Source organism: Lagopus muta, chromosome 4 (genome assembly GCF_023343835.1).
Source record: "Lagopus muta isolate bLagMut1 chromosome 4, bLagMut1 primary, whole genome shotgun sequence".
Taxonomy (NCBI): Eukaryota; Metazoa; Chordata; class Aves; order Galliformes; family Phasianidae; genus Lagopus; species Lagopus muta.
Window position 1 is genome coordinate 47,472,319 of NC_064436.1, and position 21,449 is coordinate 47,493,767.

Sequence of the window (21,449 nt, forward strand, 5' to 3'; positions counted from 1 at the left end):
CAAGAAGAATACTTCAGAATATGACTCACACTACTTTCACAGCAAGTTACAAATTGCTTAGAAATGCAATATGTTATTTGGATGTTTATTTAGACTGGATTTTAAACTAAAATTTCTAGAAGATCTTATTTCTCACCCTGTCTCCCAGACTGATGTATCTTCAAATAACTCAGTCTTTTTATGTTCTTTTGCACTTCACAAAATCTGAGTAGGTGAAGTAACGTGATATATTGATACAGTGGTTTTCACAAGAAGGTCAGTAAAAAGCACAACAGATATTTTCTTCCTAAGCCAGAAATATGACTATTTCAGTACATCGCTAAATTAGGGTTAAAAATTGGCTTTTCACAAATCACATCTGATCTGTAAGCATGAAAATAATGTTTGTCATTTGTGGGATGCATCTATAACAAAAGTGAGAAAAGTCTGCTGTAGCAGAGATCACTGATGCTTTAAGGATTATTTCAAAAGTGATAATTGCTGGTATTTACAAAAATAAGAGACTGTAACTTTTGCATCCTCCCAGCACATGCAATTGTATAAAACTCTTTAAAGCATAAAAGTATTTAGCAGGCTCCTGAATTTCAGTAAATTTAATGTGGGATGAAAATTGTTTTTTTCATTTCATGGTATATTTCCCTCATTCTGAATCATAGACACATTCTAGGCAGTTGTCATTAGTTTGATAATTAGGAGTTTCTCATAGACATCTCACACCCAGTGCAGCAGAATATGGATGTCAGTATCTACATCATTTTTTAATAATTTAAAATAGGTATCCAAGTGTTTGGAAAATTGCTGTGATGGACTTGTGTCCTGTTAAAACCTCTGAGTCATTGGATCTTTGATTTCTTCTCTCCCCCAGGAGAGTAATGGTGCTCACTTTCAGTAAAGGGACAGCTGGAGGCTGGGCCTATGTACTACCCTGAACTGATCTACTTTTCCTGCTATCTAGAAGTGCATGGCCTAGACCTTAAGATGCCATGGAGGAAAGGATCAGATTGTGTTCCAAGTGAAGCTTCTAACTTTCCTTACCTTCTCTTATGGCAGCTGACAAAGCATATAGCTTGTGGTGCTTACAATAGGTTCTATAGGTGCTTTGTTAGAGATGGGAGAACAGTGACAGCTGGGATAGAGGCAGCTGATAAGAATGATTAACCTCTTAAAACACACCTCAGCCAAGTCTTGCTCTGGCAAATTTCCTAGCAATACAGGCACATGAGAGAAAGGAGAAATACTCTTTTCTAATTTTTATTTTTTAATTCACACAATAATGAAAAAATTTTCTGATTTTGTGAAATGTTCTTTCTTCTCCTATATATTTTTCTTCCAAAAAAGGTTAGTACTCAGGTGTGTCGTTAATTTGGAAGGCATGACATAGATGTTTCAGAGGAAGGGGCTGGACTGAATGGGACATTGTACTTAACAGAGAGCTCAAATTTCACTCAGCTTCTAATGAACCTTCCTCTGCACAGAGTGCCTTCCTTTTTGCTCTTACAGCCTTCTATCAGGTTATAAGAGGCTATATAACAAAGGGAGGTTATGTAATATTGTACTGCTTCAAGTAAAATGTATTTCATATTCATTCTTCAGTACTATATCTCCCTTTCATACTTATATTTGATAGTCACTATAAATAAATTCAGGGTTAGACCGCACCTCTCAAGGTGACCTGTGCAGGATAAAGGCAGTTGTTATTGTGGTTCAGCTCTTTGTAATATATGTAGAAGGCAAGGAGGGTTTTATCAAGAGAAAAAAAATATTTCTGTTTCCTGCTTCTCTTCCCTTCCCTTCTCTTCTTTCAGCAGAAGATCAGAAAAAAGAATACTATTGAACTTAGACTTTCTTGAAGAAAACTTCTAGAGCAATTGAAGGGGAATAGTTTTCTCCAAAATTTGTTTGTTTAAATTCCATTTGCATGAGGGATGTTTTTTCTATTCTTAGTCTATTTCATCCTTATGTTATTTTCCCTTAGCTTTGTGAAAAAAAATCTTCCTTATCATCAGTCTTTTCCAGAGCTTTTCCAATCTTTTCCAACTTCAAGCTTTTCCAAAATTAACTTGCTTAAATTTTGTTTGTTTGGGGATTCATTTTAGTTTGGATTTTGATTGTTTTCCCAACATATTGCATTCTGGTGAATTCTTTATTAGCTGTTGTGATAGGATTTTTTTCCTTAGAGTCAGTACTTAACATCACATTTCCTTTTCTAAAAGGGCGGGATCTTACAAGGCCATTTCTGAGATTCCTGTTTCACCTAAAACCCAGGGGAAATCAAATGCTATGCACCTCTTCTCAGGCACAGAATTCTAAGGAAGAAATAGTTTATTTTCAGAAATTTCTGCATGCATGGCTGAGAAGTCAATATCAGGCAAACCTCAGCTGCATAACATCCTCTGTAGTTAGTCTGAAAATATGAGGATGCAAAGGATTTTAGTGCATGGAAAGCCTTTCCCAAGTCACCCGAGAAATTCTCCCTGTTGCCCTGCAGTGGAGTGGAGATGAGACAGAGCTAGAGCTGCAGACAGGTGCACAAAACAGGGTGATTCCCAGTTCCTGTATGGCACCCGGGGCAGGGAGTGACTGCTTCTGTATGGTGCCTGATGGTAGTGGCAGGCAGCTCCCAACAGCCATGTAAGCCAAAAAAGGGAGAATATGGATGAAGCAGTCCCAAGCAAATGGGTAACATTTTTTCTCCGTTCCTTGGGGTCTGTGAGTAGTCGAGCTTTTTCCTGTATCCTCTTTCTTCTTTACCCATATAAACTAGCAAACTGAGATCAGGCCATGCAAGATGGGATGCCCATGAGTGTGTCCCATCCTTCTGCAAAAGAAGAAAAATGAGGATCCTGGAGAGCATGGGTTAACCTACCAAGATGGTAAAAAGAATGTACACTTAGGAAACTAGAGGATTCAGATCATTCAGAATCTGTTTTTCTATAGAAGTGAAGTTTGCCCAGAAGGAAAAAATTGTGCCTAGAAATGATTCAAGACAATACTAATTCCCAGCAAGTCCCATGCTAGTTCTCTACAACTAATTGAGAACATTTGTTCTGGTAGCAAGATACTAGGTGTCCCAGAAGTGCTTTTGAGAATAAAATTCCCTCTACTGTGTATCAGATCTTAAAAATCTTTTTACTTGATGTATTTTGGCAAACCAGCTTGGTTTGTGGCTTTTTTTTTTTTTTTTTTTTTCTTTTATGAATAATGGAGATGGTTTAAGTGTTGGGATAATGTGGGAGACAATTAGCAATTGTAACAAGTATTAAACAGCCCTAAAGGAGTTTCTTGGCTCATAAAACACAATATTCTGACAAGGGATATTTAACTTAAGTTTACTTAAGGTATTTTCTATCTCTTCCAACTTGCCTGGTGCCTCAAATTATTTCTGAAAGGGTTGAGTATATTAATTCTTGCATTTGAATGCTTTGGACCAATCTCAAGAGAATTCTCTTAAAGCAGATCACATTGTAGCTTTTGATAAAATGCAGCTTGTGCTTTTACAGTTTCCTTTCCTTCAGCTTTTCCATTCCCAGTTGAGTTAGGCTAAGTTACGTGAAAAATAGTTATATTTTATTCTCCTGTAAGTTACTTCACAAAAATTCTACTCCCTCACTTTGCATGCACAGGACACCCAACTGTACTTTCCTTTTGCTTGGCTAGAAGGAGTGAAATGATCCTGTCATTTTCTTCTCTAGAATTTATGATTCTGGTTCCTGCAACAAATACAGGTATATCAAGATATTAGAGATGCTACATGATATCCAGGTACCATGGTGTCTTCAGGATGCTATATTTAAAGCTCATATTGTGAATTTGCAGTGAATTCTAAGTGGGATTTGTTTGTTTTCCAGTAGCACAGCTCCTATATAGCAACAGGGACAGTGGAGAGATTATAATGCAATAGCCATATTCAACTCTGTCATGTAAATGATGAGAGAGCACACACAGCCTTCTCTTATCCCAAGCACTTCCATTCAGAGTGTATGAAAAATGATGTGAGACATATATTAATATCTGGATAGCTACTGTGCTCTGCAAGAGTTGCCTTTTAGTTGCCTGTTTGTCTACTATTGTATCCAACAGTTTTACTTTTGTTTGTTTGTTTGTTTGTTTGTTTTTCCCCTAAAATGTTTCCACATTTAGGTGTCATTTTAGTCTTGAAGACCTGCTACTTTAGTCTGCTGAATGTTGGATGGCCCCTAAGGGATTTTAGGACGCTGCTTAAAGTCAGCTATTATAGCTCTTTTATGCTTTATGGCTAACAGTTATTTTAAAGGGGAAAGAATACCATAAAGGACAAATATATATATATAAATATACATATTTATATTTAGGTGATTTGTAATAGGAAGAGGAACAAGGAAACACATTAATAATTTGTTGTATTTAATCACAAGCTACAGTGTTACTCGCTTAGAGGGAGATTTCCTGAGGATATCCTACTCAAAAATTATTGAATTATGTTAGGATGAGAGATTATTTAAGAAATTATGTGAACTGAGAGAATCAGACACATCAGGGAGGTAAAAAGACATTGATTGCCTAGAAAGGACATTTGGGGATTTATGTATTTATGGGGCTGAAAGATTTCAGGACACGTTACAAAAATGTGCTGTGGCATACCGAGAAATACTCTTTATTAATTTCATGTGATTTTTATCATGGACTCCAGTTAATCTCATAAGTATTTACCACTATTTTATAAACATTTTTTTCCCCAGATTGCCTCTACTAGTGAAAAACCATCAGAGGTTTTTCTGATGGAACTGTCTCTCTGATTTTCTCACTTAGGTCTCAGAAACTACGTAATGTTAGACAGAAGGATTCTTTGGCTGAATGGAAATAGGGCTTTCTGTGTAAGGGGAAGTTATACCTACACAAGTGCTCTTTGGGACCATCAGGAGAGGAACTGTGTCTGGACAAAGCTTATGCAAACAAGTCTTCCAGCAAGTCTGTATTGGGATGGGACTATGTGGCCATCAGCAACTGTAGCAGTGAGAATATGAAGACAGTTCAGAGGTGAACAGGAGTTCAAATGGTGTCTGTATGGATGAACTGAGGGCACCATTAATTTAGGTGTGTGCAACATAACTCCTAATTTGGGAAATTCAAGAACCACTGCTCAGTAACTGCATTCAGCTGGTGCTGTGAAGGTTTGTGTTTTAAAGTAGGATTCCTTCCTCTTCATTTCTAATTTTGTTTGCAATTATTTTTATATGTTTAGTAGTGAACTTGTGTGATTCTTTTTGCAGTGGTTTACAAATTCAGCATTACCATTGGGTTTTAGTATACACGCCACGTTTTTCATGTGTATGGGAACAGTTGAGTCACGGCCTGAAACACTGATTGATCACTCAGGAAAGGATCGGGTCAGCCCCGGGAGCACAGATAAATTCACCTGTGTGATTGGAAGGGATGGAGCCTGGCTCCACTTCTCTAAGACCCCATTTAAGGGTTGACTGCACTAGACAAGGATCCCTTTCTGAAGATCCCTCTCTGGGGAGTTTTTCTCTGCGAACTTGGAATCTTCTGATACAGGTAAGAAATCTTTTTCCCTTCCCTTATAGCACCTTTCTATTGTGCTGATCTTCCCATCATTATTGTCTGCCCAATTGCTATACCATGTATTAAATATTTTGTTGTCTTTGTTATCCCTTAGTGCAGTTCTATCATAGTCTCAAGATTTCATTTCTTTAGTAACCAGTAGCTGGCTATGAGTTAAGCCCTGTTGTTTCTGATGTCATCGTACACTGATACTTCTAAGGCATGTGCTATTGAAATTCTGTGATAAGCTGTATTTTCTTCAAAAGCCTTGAAAGTATTAATTCCTGATGAAGCACAACCTTGGCAAACATACAGGCTTATTTGAAACTTATTAAAGAGTTCACTCCACAGGAAGTATGCTCCACAGATACATCTATTTCTATATAGATATGCTCTGGTGACTAATTGAAAATAATATATATTAGTTATGGTAATATCACTATAATTAAAATTCCTTTAAGTACAAGGCATAGCAGTCACTAAAACTTTAGTAGCTATTTTTGAAAGCTTATAGCATGTTAGTTTTGGTCACCACCTTAATATATGTATATAACTTGATGCAGTGTTTTGGCATGAGGAACTAGGAGAAGATCTGTGGAACTGAACTCAATTCATTGGTGAACATCATGTATTATTGTAAACTGTGTAAGAATAACACCGAAATAATTCTGTATGAATGCAATGAATATGTAAAATTTGTTGGTAGGTAGCACTGAGATGCAATTCCTAAATCACTGATTCTGACTCATTGTTATTACCAGCCTGAATTAATTCTCCTTGCAAACATAACAGCTGTGCTTAAAATCCATTTATGCTTCCCACAAATAATGATATCACCTTTAGCAGGCAGGCTAAAATGCCTTCTAGCAAGACTTCTCCCATTAAAGAACCAATATTTTAATGATTACATATTCCAAATATGATTTGGAATCCTTTATTGAAAACAGTGGACTTACTTTCTTATGACAAATGGCAGGACTAGAAAATAAAACATCCTAGTTACTAGGAAAAGTTCTGGGCAGAAATATGTTTTGTTGCAGGTAGGAGATCAAGGAATCAAACTCATAGTGACTGAATTAGTGGGAGTTCTTCAAGGAAAAGAAGTTCCAACTGATTTATGAAAAGAATATTTGAGTAATTTCTGCAAGTTGAGAGAAATTTACTGAAGAACTTAAAAACATAAGGAGGCACTAAAATTTCTGACATCTATTTGAAAAATAGTGCCTGAAGACAGCAGAATATACCTCTAGCGTTTATACCTCTCTTAGCAGGTGCTAAGTGCTTTTTGCTTTCAACTTTTTTGTTTGACAGATAAAACTATGTTATACTGAAAGTAACTGTATCTAAACTCTATTTTGCTTGGAAACTTTCACAATTTTTTTTTTTCAGGTTTGGTAAAGATCTTGTGTATGTGAAAGTTTGTCTCCTTTCTCCAGCTATTTCAGCTAAGATATTATCTTACCTTTTGTTTCCCTAAGAAAGACTAACATTATTACAACAGATTTGATTCTTGTATCCTGGGTGGTAGAGCGATACGACCATAAAGACCCCATTATGCTCAGTGGGCCGGTGCAGAATTGAAAGTCAGAGATCTTGATATACTTATATTACACCAAGATTTCTAAGAACAACCACCTATTTAGTTTTCACCAGAGTAAGAGCAAGAATTCATTCCTGCTGTTGTGAAATGTCAGTTCTTCAGTATGAAAAATGACTCTCCAAGTTTATGTATTGTTCAAATTCAGAGAGAGCATAAATTTCTAGGCCAAAGGAACAAGCTACGCTTTCACTCTTACATCCCACAGAGAGGAAGACATTGCGCAGTAAGATTATATGTATTATATCTATTTTGCATGTAAACAGGGGAATTAAATCCAGAAGATTTTCATGTGAGGTGCTATGGTGTCCAAACCAGAACCAAAAATGTTGAAACTGTGTCTACAGCAGCAAACTAATTGCTTCTTGTCTTTTCCTTCCTTAAAACCTCTACTAAAGGTAAACAAAGAAGTAACTACATCAACTGGTTAATCTTCATAAAATATCAGAAAGATTGGCAACCTGATTTATCTCGTACCATGAGAAGAAAATTACGAATAACAGCGGCCACTGAAATTTAAAATACGGGAGTGGTTCTCATCAGCAGAAGAGTTTCTTTGCCCTTTCTGACCTGTTCATCCCAGAGTTATTAAAGCGATACAGTCATCCTGCCGTACTTACGGTTGAGAGGACAGAACCACCGCAGTAGAATACTCCTGAAATATATGTGCTAATAAAATATTGTATTTTAAATAATTTAAGCCAACAAATCAGTTTAGTTTTATCTTAGCACTTTGCTACTGACATATTTTTCCTTACTGTCAGCATCTTTCTACTTGTAGACCCTGATATTAACGAGATTATGTTGTGTCTTTAAGACAAGAATAGCAAAATACAGAGATGACTTTTAAAAGTCTTTTTTCTCTTTTCCTATGGATAGATGAAACAAAAAACACTATTTCAGCACGGTGAAAACTTTTACCTAAATTACTCTTTTGAGAAAATTTGACAGTATTTCAAGGAGTGTGCTTGCAGAATAAAATAATATCCTGCTGTCTTGAAATGCCTCTAAATAAGAAAAAAAAATGCAATCCCGTCTACATACATTATGTAAGATTACATTAGGTTCATCTAGTAAGATGTCCCACCATTTTATGCTATCAAAAAACTCTATATTGCAATTTAGTCTATAGATTTATTTTCAGCACGTTATCAATCATCAGGAACTTGAATAGCATTAATGAAGTCATCTGTCCTCAACAGAAGGAGTGTGTTGGGTCATCTGTTTGTCACAAATCATTATAGATGCTATGCCTGTGGAAAAAGCATCTTAGTCTGAGCTTGAACAAGAAATATGTGCTTCTGGCTAGGACATTCACATAAGGTTCCAGCAGGAATACTTGCTGCAAGTGAGAATCTCCATCATCTCAAGAAGGCAAGTGGCTTTACTTTTTAAAGACAGTTTTTACTGTTTAGTCATCAGGAGAAAAATGTTCTGTGATATCTATTTGGCAGGGGACTACACCACTGCTATTCAAGAGTATTTTGCAATTTCAATTTTTTCCTCCAGTCCCTGGTATTTGTGCAGCTCTGACTCACCTTATCTGGGGCTTATGCAGGGAATAGGAACAGCTGGGCATAATGTGTCAGTGAATCACAGACAAGATAGCATGAAAGTGTGCTTTTCAATTGTGATACATTTTTTTCAAGGGGCAGATTTCATTCTGCCATGGACACAGTCTGCAAAGCTACAGCAAAGTCTTCACTGAAAGTGAAGTCTCTCATTCTTGCCTCAATTCAACAAGAGAGGGTAGATGGACTTCAGGTCCAGCTGACAACCCAGATTGTACATGTCAAAACCTGGAGGCAGGACTTTATCAGAAGATCATAATATTTTATAGTAACAAATCTGTAGAATTAGAAAGACAAGCTGTGTTCATGATGGACAGAAGGCTCTGCAAAAAGACAAGGGCGGTTGAGTCAGTGGCATGGGCTGCCCAGAGAAGCTGTTGATTCCCTATCCTGTAGGCTTTCAAGGTCAGATTGGATGGGGCCCTGGGCAGCCTGATCTGGTGGGTGGCAGCCCTGTCCATGGCAGGGGACTGAAATGAGGTGGACTTTAAGGTCCCTTCCAACCCAAACCATTCTATGATAAGACTGAAGAGTGACTGTCTTTTTATCTTTCTGTCTTCTATCTTTCCAGAAGTATTTTATGCTCAAGGCATATGCTTTCAATTAACTGGAGTGCTGAAAAAGATTATACAAAACCACTGATATTGTGGTAGGTAATTTGAAGAAATTATGTGGAGAGAAAGACAAGTTTGAAAAATGGAAGTGGGACATAGCCCCACTACGAAATAGTAGTTTAGAAATAGTGTTACCCAGGAGGAGTGTCATACTACTTGTAAGTGGACATCTGAGTCCTAGTATTGATCTGGAGGGAAGTGAGGATTATGATAAAGAGCTGTATAGAGTGTGTGATGGATATTCCTCAGCTGTGGCATACGCTGTCAAATTTTGCATGAATGCCAGCTTTTACTCAACAGCTATTGGTAGACCTATGATCTGCAGCTAATAACAGATTGTGGTATTTGCAACACTTCCTAAGGAAAAGGGCTAGCCTTTGGGTGGATGGATAATATCTTGCCAGGAGCTAATGAGTACTTAATGGTGAAAAAGGATTAGCAGTTTAGAGGAAATATTTTAAAGCAAAGAAATGAAACAAAATTAATTAGAAAATCAATTTTAAATTGTATTTTATTTTATGAAATCAGATTAAGTTGAACTTATATTTTTTTCATACTAATAACAAAACTCTTTTACATGGCTAATACAGTTTGGTAATCTCAAAACATGCAATGCTCTTAACTGCTATCAGAGAAATCAAAGCCTATAACATCAAGAGTACCAGCCGAAGCACAAGATAATTTGAATATCACTAGTCTTATCAGTAGAATCATTTCAGGAGAATGGTTGAATTACCCTGGGGAAAGATCCTGCTCGAGAATAATAGAGTCATCAATGATACAAACTGAAACATCTGTTCCCTCACTCTCAAATCAAAAGAATGAACTGGTATTGATAATCACAGCTGATAATGACCTTCCTGAGAGCACATGATAAACTGTAAGATAATTATTTCACATTTTAAAATAGTTGATTTCTACGTCATTCATTAGAACTATCTTGGCACAATAGTATCTTTTTGTCATGCTAAAATGTTGAATTTTCATCTCATGCAGATACTTGAATATGTAAGTCAGTGTAAAGGATGACTTACAACCAAGAGGAACAAAAATCCTGAAATTAAGGGTAGTCTAATTCTACCCCTCCAGTATACTTTGAAAGAGAAAAATACTCTTTGGGACATGTTAAGAAATAAAATCAAAGCACTTTTGCATTGATTACCTAATTAAGTAGTTTTGAAAAGATATCATGAAATATATTTCTTAAAACACAGGCAAATTTGATACAATGGAATGTATGTTATCATATTCTTTACACTTTAAGTGTTACTTTGACTCAACACTGTTTATGCTGGCTTGTTTGATACCATCAGCAAATTGTTATTGGTAATTAATAGTATTATCCCTATACAATCCTGTCATGATTTGCCATCACACACTACTTTGGAACACTATTTTTACTGATTTGGTTTCAGTAATTAAGCTTGGAATCACAGCTGGTTTTACATTATGTATTTTGACTTATTCTCAGCAAAGAAAATACATTTATTTATCTGACAGTTAAGTTTACAGCAAGCTACATTGTGGGACATTTCTGTTTGGCGATGTAGTGAATACTCAATAAGAAAATAATTTAAAGCTCAGACAGAGCTCTCCTTATTACCTTAGAAAATGTGGGAGTACTGATCATTGTGATAGATTCAAAATGGGAATTGAACATTTTCTGATGTTTCTTACCATAACTCCCAATGGGAAGATGGAAACAAAAACAAAAACCTAAGAAGAAAATGGAGATGCAAGAGAAAAAAAGGAAAAATTAGTGCACCCTCAAAGAATGTATGCCCTTAGCACTGTGCAGGGAAATGCAACCTAATACACCAAAATGCAATCTCCTAAATATGTTGGGCTTTTGTTACAATTGAAAGGTCCAGGGTTCAATTAATAACAGTTATAGAAGTTCAGCAAATAACATAACATATTGCAGAGAGAGGGAGCTAATGTTCTGGAGAGCAATTATATTACCCCTCATTTAGATTTACTATGGAATTCTGTTACTGAGATTTTAAATAGGCATTCTGGAGAGAGTTTTTCAATTAAGTGACAGACCAGACTTATGAATTGGATTCACCTTTTTATGTCTTATGCTTTGCTGATTAAAAAAAACTTCTCATACTCTAAGGTGAATTAGTCAGGATAGAGTATACTGAAAAGCCACTTTTAACTTTCAGCAGAGGCTGAACCAAGTATCAAGCAGATCTTTGTGAAACTGGGGAAAGTGCAGACCACAGTCTTTTGCCTGCCCCATTATTTTTCATTTTCACGTGTCTTTGTCCTCCTGATCTGGCTGGAACAGCAAGTGCTCACAGTAGTCAGATAGGACAGCTGCCCTGTCAGCCTTTAACAAAATAAAACCAGACAGATAATCAAATGTTAGTCTCCTGAGAGCATCCTGTAAGCCATGAAAAAAATTCTTGTTCTTATCATTCTCAAAGAATTTCCATCCTGCCTGGAGAAAAAGGGAAATGGCAAAAAGTGCTCTTTGCTGTATGATTTGAAAACATGGGAGCACCTACACTAGCAGGCTGATTTGCCATGATTTATACCAGGGTTCTTGTCTTCTAATCGTGAAATATGACTTTGGCTACATTGGCAAATACAATGGTGTTACAGAAGAAAGTCTTCTGAGATAATATGTGAGTGCTGAGGATCAAACACCAATTTTGAATGTTTTTATGTTAGAGTAATGCTAATCCTGTCCCCCAGGCTGAAGACCCATTAGCATCAGAGCAGAGGAGGTTCTAGCACTCCTGCAATTCACTTTCTTTTAGCTCCCCCTTAAAGATGCTGCAAATATCTCATATGTTCCGAGGCCTCTCTGTCTCACACACTCACAACTATGCAGTCCTCTTCCTGTTGGTCACCATATTCCATAACAAAGCCCACTGCTTGAAAGATGGGAAATCCACAGTCCTGAGAAATGAAGGCTGTGGCCTTCATTTTCTGTGATATTTCCTGAAAGGTGGAGGGGAGGATGAGAAAAAAATTGTACTTTCAAACAGCAGAAGAGGTAGAGAGGTTGATTTATAACCTGAGAAAGAGAACGGGGCAAGGAAGTATTTACCTTCTGTTTTCTGACTCTCATTGAAAAGCTTCAAGGTCTCTTGAAATGTACTAGGAAGGCCAAGGAAATTTATGAAATTTGAAGCGATCTTTCTGCATCTAAGCACTTCAGCCTTGCTACTCTGTATCTGCCCACACTTCAACATGTTTCATTTCACGGTGGCATAAAAGGAGAAGGGAAACAAATGCTAATTGTAAATGATGTAGTTTTATATGATCCAACCTTCCTGCTCTCCCACTTTTTCCTCAGTTTTCTCCCCACATTTGTAGTTTTCTACTTGAGATTTTGAGATCCCATTTGATTTTTAAGTGCTGCTAAAGTCATACTGTTAGTAATCATCTTAATGAATAACATCAGTGAGTGAGCAGTTAAATCAATGTATCAAAGATGAAATTTTAATTAAAATGGTATTTAGCTATGAGAAGTGAGAGTTTTATAATTTATTTTCTATTAAGATGTTGACCGTTTCACTGAATGCAATTATTGTGTGTTTTTAATCATGATATGAAACCTACGCTGAAGTGATGTTTCTATGTCTTTCTGTTCTTCTTGCTTGGAAATTTACTACATTTATCTTTAAAGGTACATTTTAAAAGGTCAATGCTAAAATGTTTGTATTCATTTTCTTTGTTCTTGAGATGCTTTTTATAGCAGATGCAACAGCAGGCTACTGTGCTATTTGTCATACCATTCTTGAGTTTTATTACGAAGTAAACATTCAGGTAGGATTAAATGTGAAAGTTTATTGCATATTTAAAGCCACTTTTTCTGATTTGTCCTATGAAAACATATAACTCTTTTCACTTATGCTGTTGTTTCAAAAGACAGTGCATCTGGTTGCACTTGCATTTGTGAATGCTCATCTACATGCACATAAATTACAGGGGCAAGGTAGCATCCACAGTTAGTGTCTGCATTTGTAACTTCACCAAAAATGTACCAAATAATTCTGCTTTCTTGACGAATGGCTGCAATGGTTCTTCAGCTCTTGCTATTGTATGAACTTTTATTTCTATGGAGGACAGAATGATGTAATCATTTCCTCTTTCCTCTTCATGCATGGGATGTCTTTGTTTTCAGCAGGAAGTTTCTTACATAAGGACAAGAGTCCTTATGGACAAGGCCACCAACTTTCCCTAAGCACAGTGAATGTGGATGGGCCACCCATTAGTGCCAGATTTTCAAAGCTCTCTATTCACTCAAAGTGGTATGCAAGCTCCCAGACCTGCCAAGTTTCATGTATTCTGTCAGGAAAGTGGTTATGTCCCAGAGAAATACAGTAAAAGTGTAATATAGTTATGAGCTATTACATATGAGAGCTTTCAGTTTCCTCAGTGTTTTCGAAACTCTGAGGACTCGAAATGCTTCAGTAGACTTACAAAAGTTTTGAAAGCTCCTGTTCTCCTTTTCAGGGCTCATTAAATATGACTGGAGAAATTAGGGAGACACTATTTTTCCCTTGCAGAAGCCATTCTGGTTTGTTCCTCTTTAATAACAACAGTGATCTGAATCCTACAATTTTGCTTGAATGTTAGCATTGTTCATTTTCTGAAGTGCTCCCTAATAGATCTGAAATTGCATTGGTGACTTCTCTGTTGGTGTGTAGGTTGTTTTTTAATTCTTTTATTGGGTGGCTTGAATACTGCCCTACCATTCTCAACTGGAGAATATGATTGCAAATAAGAATTTATACACCATAGTTAGGTAGCTGCTCCAGAATCAAGTGGGTGATGAGTATCAGCAGGTGTGGATAATTAATTGTCCTTTAGTTTATTATCCTGTATCAGTGTCTACTTCTGACATTCATTGGTGTGACGTTTGTTTTGTTGTTGTTGTTCTACAGAAAATGGAGAATATCTAAGATTTTTTTCATCCTCATGTTTTCTGCTCAAAGTTTAAGATTAATTTTATTACCATCATTATTTAGTTCTTAACCTTCCAAGTGCTTGAATCCATTTTTTCAGCCAGTATTTTATTGATGGAAAATTTTCTTTTAATTTCAGATAGGCTTCTATTGTTTATACTAAAGTAACATGAAAATTCAGATTTGGGACTATCCAAAACCAGCATGTTCTATGTCATGTCTACATCATTGTTTTTCCATCATTTGAGAAACCTCATTGGTGCTGATTTTATTTCAAACTATTTTCTATTCCCGTTAGCATTCTAATCCTGGAGATCTAATGATTTTTTTTCTTCTTTTGCACTATCAAGCTACATGCCATTTTAGTTCTAATCCTCCTATCTATTCCTTTGGTGCAAGGAGGCTACTGGACCTGTGCAGGAGGGAAATGGAATATCTTTAAATCTTTGTTCCAAACCACTCATGTAGAAAGAAGTTGTTTGTTTGTTTGTTTTCTTCCAGACTACTAGCAGTATAAGTAGTAACTTTCATGTCTAACTTTCCAAGTAGTCACATTAATTATACAACATCTTAATGATGAGATTAAATTTTAGAGAGTGGTAAGAGTTGAAATGGCTCCATAAACTTTGGAATTGAAAGCAGAGGTGTTAGTTCAGTGGTTGTTTTGTGAAGCATAGCTGATTTGAAGGATCAATCCACAACAAACCTAAAGACCATAGCTTTGTACAGGGTGGAAGGACTTCACAGGAAGAGGAAGACCAGGACAGGGGCTGAGATTCCCCCAGCAATGAGTACAAAGCAGAGCCGCTACCACCAGCTGCAGCAGGGCTGCTTCTGTGCTCGCTGCAACAAATGCTCCTCTGAGCTCATGCCTCTGCTATCATGCCAGGATGCTGTGTTAATTCACCAATAAAGAGACCTCGGGTCATGCAGAAATGTGCGCTTTTACCTTCTACCAGCACCCCCAGGACTGACTATTAATTTTCAAGTCGTTGAATTTTCACTTAATGTATTGCAGCTCTCTGAAGTGTGGTTAATTTCATTAACCATTAGAGCAGCTGTAAACTGTATGCCTAAAACAGTAAAGGGATGATGGTGCATCGAGGAGAAGAATCCAACTCAAAACACTACCCTCCATCAGAATAATCACTGAATGGGGGATTATTTAGGATGTGATACAGCTGCGTTTTTGACTTGAAAGATGACCATGACAATAAAACAGGTGTTCTGCCCACAGAGCTAATTGCTCCCGGAGTGCCCCATTGAGAGCTGAATGCTGGGACTCCTCTGGGTACAGGGAAGTTTGGGGAGGAGTCGCAGGGGCCGCTCCCCCCCCCCAAAAAAAAGCCATGCAAAGAAATACGCGTTATCTATGCCCTGGTCCCGCCGAGATGTAACCACCCGTTCTTCACCGCTGGAGGCTTCTGCGGGTGAGGAACAGCCGCAGAGTTTCTGCTACTGCACCATCGTGCGGATTTGCAAGGTTCAGAATTATTATTCGACTACTTTTCCCCTCAGGTCTCCCAAAAGAGGGAGGAGAAGGAAGACATAAGGAGAGGGAGAAAAACAAGAAAAGAGAAATAAAAGAAGGGGAAAATAGGGGAAAAAAAAAAATAAAATAAAAGAGGAGGGAAAAAAAGGGGGCGTTTTGTGTTTTCCGCGCATCCTCCGCTTCCCCCCCGGGGGCCGCGCAGAGCTACCAGCAGCCTCCGAGCTTGCGCAGCTCTCCTTCCCCGGCTGCGCGCAGATTCCGCACTCACCCTTACGCGCCGAGCGAGTGGCCAGCATCCAGCGGGGCGGCAGGGGAAGCGGAGGGGAGGGCCCCTGGGGACGAGCTGGGAGTAGGGGCTCCTCCATCCCCGAAATTGCTGCCGCCCTGCCCCCAAATCTGCTGCGCCGCGCAGTTCCCGCTGGGCTCTGAGCACGTCGCCCCCCCGGGGTTCTCTTCCCTGCGGCGAGGCCGAGGGTGCCTCTCGCAATGCTCCCGTCCTCTGAATACGGAAGAAAAAGGCTAAATATATGCATGTGGCTTTAAATGCACATTTAATATTTTATATATTCCGCATTTATATATACTAAAGATCTGTTTTATTTCCCTCTTTGGAGAAAATAGCAAATCAATGCCACCCTTTCCCCCCAAGCGTGTTTCCCTTCTAGTAAAGCAGGCTCCACCTCTACTAGGGATTGATTCGCCCGGCAGTTTTTAGGATAATTTATGGAGCAACCTGATGAGCCTATTGGGCGAGTTGGTCCGTCCTTGTAGAGTGGGTTCCTACCTGTTTGGGTGTTTTATTTATTTATTTATTCCCCTCCCCCTCCTCCCTTTCCCCACTGTGTGCCGCTCGGGGAGGGAGGGGGGGGGGGGGGGTTGGGATCGGCAGGGTCGCTGTTCCCCAGCCTCTCCGGAACAAAGTCGGGGACGGGAGAGCGCCCGCACGCCCATGGACGCTTGGGGGGTGCCCGCATCCCGTTGGAGTCGCTGCCGCGGGGCTCGGCTACTGCTGTTGCTGCTCACCGTGCGCCTGGGGAGCGGGTGAGTGAGGGGTGCCGGGTGTGGGGTGCCTTGAGGGAGGAGGAGAGGGTGTGCTGCGAAAGTGAAAAACGAAGCCAAATAATGGAAAGAATAATAATTAAAAAGGTCCTCCGATAGGCTGCGGGAGATGAGGGAGCCGCCGAAGTAAAACTTCTGCCGCATCCCACTTGTTCGCGGGGAGAGTTTCGCACCGTTCTCCCCGTGCAACAAGCTGCCCCCGCCGCCGTGCCCCCGCGTTTCCCCGGAGGTTCTTGCTCGGCGCTGCGGGGCTGCGAGCGGCAGCTGCGGGCGAGAGAGTGGGCAGCGCGTGGTCGGGGGCTGCCAGCCCCGGTCATGCACGGCCCCAGCAGAAGGATCGGGCCCATTCGTGCCCGGCTCCGTGGAGTTGGCGTCGATCTCTTGGGGCGGGGGGGGGGGGGGGGGAGAAGTTGCTAAATTGAAGTGCTGAAGGCACAACAGTTGGGTGCTGTTGTGTAAATGTGTTATTAGTATCCACGAGAGAGATCTGATTTTTCAACTTCAGTAATAATTCAGTGATAATGTGCATCATTCCACAGGTTATAACAATCACGCGGCAGTGTTGCCACGGCTGTCGCTCAGTCTTTTTGAAGGAAGATCAAATCATCATTCCAGGAGGCTAAAGCAGATGTGGCAAAAAATAAATTATAAACAATTTTATTTTATTTTTTCCCTACAAGCCTACTAGAATGTAAATCCCTTTCTCAAACTGACTGATCTTGTATCAATATCTGTGAAGTATGTTGATCTCAGAGCACCTTTAGAAGGCTGCTGTGTTATCCCAGTTATTATACTTTTCTTATTCTGTCTTTTAAAACCTTGTCATATTATGGAAATATTTTTCAAAAGCATTGATGGAAATTATACCAGTGCAGCTGTGCATTTCAGAATGCTTCTTAATGAACATATTGTACCTCAGGTATGAAATAATTACCAAGCGGTTTGAAAGAAAAGAATCTGCATGCTAATTGATCAGTTCAAAGTCTTGGCTACAGGGAGGAGGGCTAGTTGAAAAAAAAGTTACTTGTTCTTTTGTCAAGGTAGTTGTGATTACAGGACTAAGTGTAGATTGTTATGTATGCATCTCATTAATAGTAGCAGTTATGAAGAAATTGATGAGAAGTTGTCAGTGAGAAATAGAGGTGACTTGTACACATTATTTTATTCTGTGCTTCAAACATCTCAAATAAAATGTAACCTTTAGTATAAATATGCATGCATCTGAATGAACACTTTTCAGCCTTGCCTGTCTTTCAGAGGCTACACAGGAAAATGGTGACTATTGAGAGATTTCTGTTGTTATTATTTTAAGTGGCTGCAAATGGACATGCTTTTCAGATCCTGGTTCTCTGATGTGTGCTGCATTACAACTCTGGGCATTTGCAGAGAGCTCAGGTGCTTCTATGCCCTTTAGCAGCCTGCACAAAGTAGGATGGAAACACCATTCTGCTTTGGATTCCTTTCTGTAGTTTCAGCTAGAGCTTTTACTTCAAGTTCAAGCAAACACATATAGAAGCAACTCTCTCAAGAATAGGCTGGGCTGTGCCAATTCTAGTTGGTTTTCCAAAAACCATCCTGAGGGAGCTAGCTCATCTTTCAAGGTATACTTTTAAAAAGTTGCAAATTGTGGAAGTTTTCCTGTGCATTTCACAGAATCATAGAATGGTTTGGGTTGGAAGGGACCTTAAAGGCCACCTGATTCCAAAACTCCACTGATATACCAAATATTTTGTGATGAGGCTGGGTAGAAATTAGTTATAACATGTGAAGCTAAAGCCTTAGTGAAAAAATCAGAAGTTGACATCAACCAAGAGTTTATCCCTTTTAGTGTATTGCTCCCCAAAACATAGTGTGTCATTAGATCAAACTTCCTTCGCTGAAGGAATTTGCAGCAGTTGAACTCTGTTCCATAAAGCAGTTGTTTTCCCATGGTTCTGTACACATGGTACAAACAGATCAGGACTTAAGAGCCAGTACATTGTAGAGGGATGTTTTCAATAGCTACACCTCGTTTGTAGGATAATTAGGGCTGTGAGCTTTTCCAGTGGATACACTTTAGAAATGAGTATTTCCCCTTCCACTGCAGTCTTACACATTCAGCACACCCATTATTCTTACTGAACTCAAATAAATGGATAATTCATAGGGAGACCATGAGGGCTGACAATATAATTAATATTGCTTAGGTCTTAGTATACAGGTACAGATGCACTGCAATATTTCTTTTAATTTTTACAGAATAGAATGGAATAGCTTAGTTGGAAGGGACTTTTAAATATCAAATCCAGCTGCCTGGCCACTTCAGGGCTAACTGAAAGTTAGAGCATATTAGTGAGAGTATCCTCCAAATGCCTTTACTGTTCAAATAATATGTGTTGGTCAGCTTTTGTAAGAGTGTATTTTCAGATTTACTTCATTTTCCCACATCTTCTAAATCTAAAGAGAACTTTAGATTTTTTTACCTGGATGTTCTAAAAAACAGTTATAAACGCTCCATCACTATCTGACTGGCAGTAGGAGCAAATGCCAACTAACATTTTCTTTTCCACTTCCTGGTATCTGTTAGGAAAATACTTACGTGAGAGTTGCTCTGAAACTAATGACTCTTATTTTATTATGCTGGCCCAAGATGCCAGAGGCAAATGTTGGTGTTACAGTGGTTAGAGGTTGAACCTTCCTGCCAATTTCCATTGCATTTTGTTACTGTGCAACAATGACAGCAGAGGGGCAGTCTGACAAAATGGCATCTCACTTGGAAAAGCATATGAAGCAAAACTGTGTCACTGAATTCTTCTATGCAGAGAAAACGAAACACACTGACATTCAACAACACTTGCTGAACACATATGGAAACCAAACGGTGAGCACAGCGAGGTGGTGAGTGGTTGCATTTCAGCAGTGGTAACAGTGATGTGGAAGACAAGCCACGTTCTGGATGTCTATGCAGATATTTACAAGTGTGGCATATAGGCTCTTGTTCCTTGCTGGTGAAAATGTATAGGTAATGGTGGTGACTGTTAAAAAGTTTGCTATAACAAACAGTGTTATTTTACTCTTTGAATCTGTGCTAGTTTCAATGGAAATAAATAGGAGGCATTACTTTCAGAGTGACTTATGCATAATACAGCTTATGTTTTCTTCTTGGATAAATTTCTGGATCAAAGTAAAACCTACCATAACAACATTGGTTTCTTAATGCTTGATAATAGCAATGTAGTATTTCATTTGAACATGTGATATTTATTCGTTACTCTTCATTCATGAAGAAATTGTTACTTAGAACAGTCAGTTGTTTAAAATACAATTTATTAACAGTTTATTCATTTCCAAAGTAGAAATAATTAAATATCAAGAATTACTAATTTTGTGCATAGTTCTCTTTTCTTGTAATGGATTTAAAGAAAATCTTTGAGCCATGGCAATTAGAAAAAAAGTTCTCAAATTAAAAAATATTTTGAATTGGTTTTATTGTCCTGTTTGTTAAACATTGTGTTTTTTAAATAAGAACATCCTTGCTTATAAGGTAAGCCTTACTAAGTTGGGTAGAAAATATTATAGGTGGGCATACATTGACTTTGGTCAGCTTTTTCACAAATACATGAGTCTGATCACAAGAGGTAGAAGGATCTGTGTTTTTTCTTTGAAGTTGTAGAGGAACTGTAATGGTCTCGGTTGAAATTCAGCATCTAGATTGTATGGCCAGTATGCAGGACTACTTAAATGGAGATAACTGAGTTTCTTTGCATATACCCTGTTATGAAATGAGTTGCTCTGGTATGTGCTGTCTTATATACTGAAGAGGTTGTGTATTTTGAAAATATGGGGAAAAAAAGGTGAACATCTCCCAAAATAAGAAAAGAACCATTTTTTATAGTAATATTTATGAGAGAATTTTGCCTTGTTTTTTTTTTAATTACCTGCATAGTCCTGTCTTGCACAGCATACTAAATTGAGCAAGCACTTGGATAAAATAATAATATCATAACACATTTAGTAAAAAATGATGGAGATAAATTATAGTTATACATGGCAGCACACTGACAGGAGCATTTCAAACGGTGGTGGATGACAGTGACACTGTTTTATTTCTTAACAACTTAACAGTAATAATTTGTAAGGAGGAGTAACTCGGATGCAATTGAATTAAGCTGAAGGTGACATGGAAGTCCTGATTTTTTCAATTTTTACTTGTGTGAAGGCTTTCTTTAAGAAGGCTGGAAATAATGTGATGTGTTCAGTGGCTTACTGGCCTATGTAAAAGCCCAGTTCTGCATATTTAAACTTAAAATGTTAAATCATGCAGTGACACTGGAGATGTTGTAATAGAGCTGACTGTAGACTAGAACAGTCATCAAGAATTGGTCAGAAAGGAATTTACTTTGAAGAAGAGGGGAATCTCAGTGATATGGCAAAGATGAAAAGATATACTTTCTTGAAATAATACGCTTTCACTAATGGATGTTTATACCTGCAGGATCTGCTGTGATAATCTGGTCCAACATCAGAATAAACTAAGCTGCAAATCTTCATCTGACTTCTGCATCAACTTTGTTGCTTCAGTATAATCGTTCTATGTCCCTGCATATGGATTTGATGAGAAGCCTAAAATATTTTACAGCATTTCTAATCTGATATTTTTCTAGTCTTTTT

The 21,449-nt window shown here is 38.3% G+C and overlaps 1 protein-coding gene across 3 annotated transcripts in view; it reads left to right on the forward strand.

Moving 5' to 3' along the window:
- Nucleotides 1–16,614: 16,614 nt before the first annotated feature.
- The window catches only part of GABRG1 (gamma-aminobutyric acid type A receptor subunit gamma1), a 55,274-nt gene continuing 50,439 nt past the window's right edge, over nucleotides 16,615–21,449 (forward strand). For all 3 annotated transcript variants that reach the window (XM_048942590.1, XM_048942592.1, XM_048942593.1), the window contains exon 1: nucleotides 16,615–16,781. In XM_048942590.1, the coding sequence (XP_048798547.1) occupies nucleotides 16,690–16,781 (92 nt within the window). In that variant the 5' untranslated portion in view covers nucleotides 16,615–16,689. The remainder of the gene's footprint in view (nucleotides 16,782–21,449) is intronic.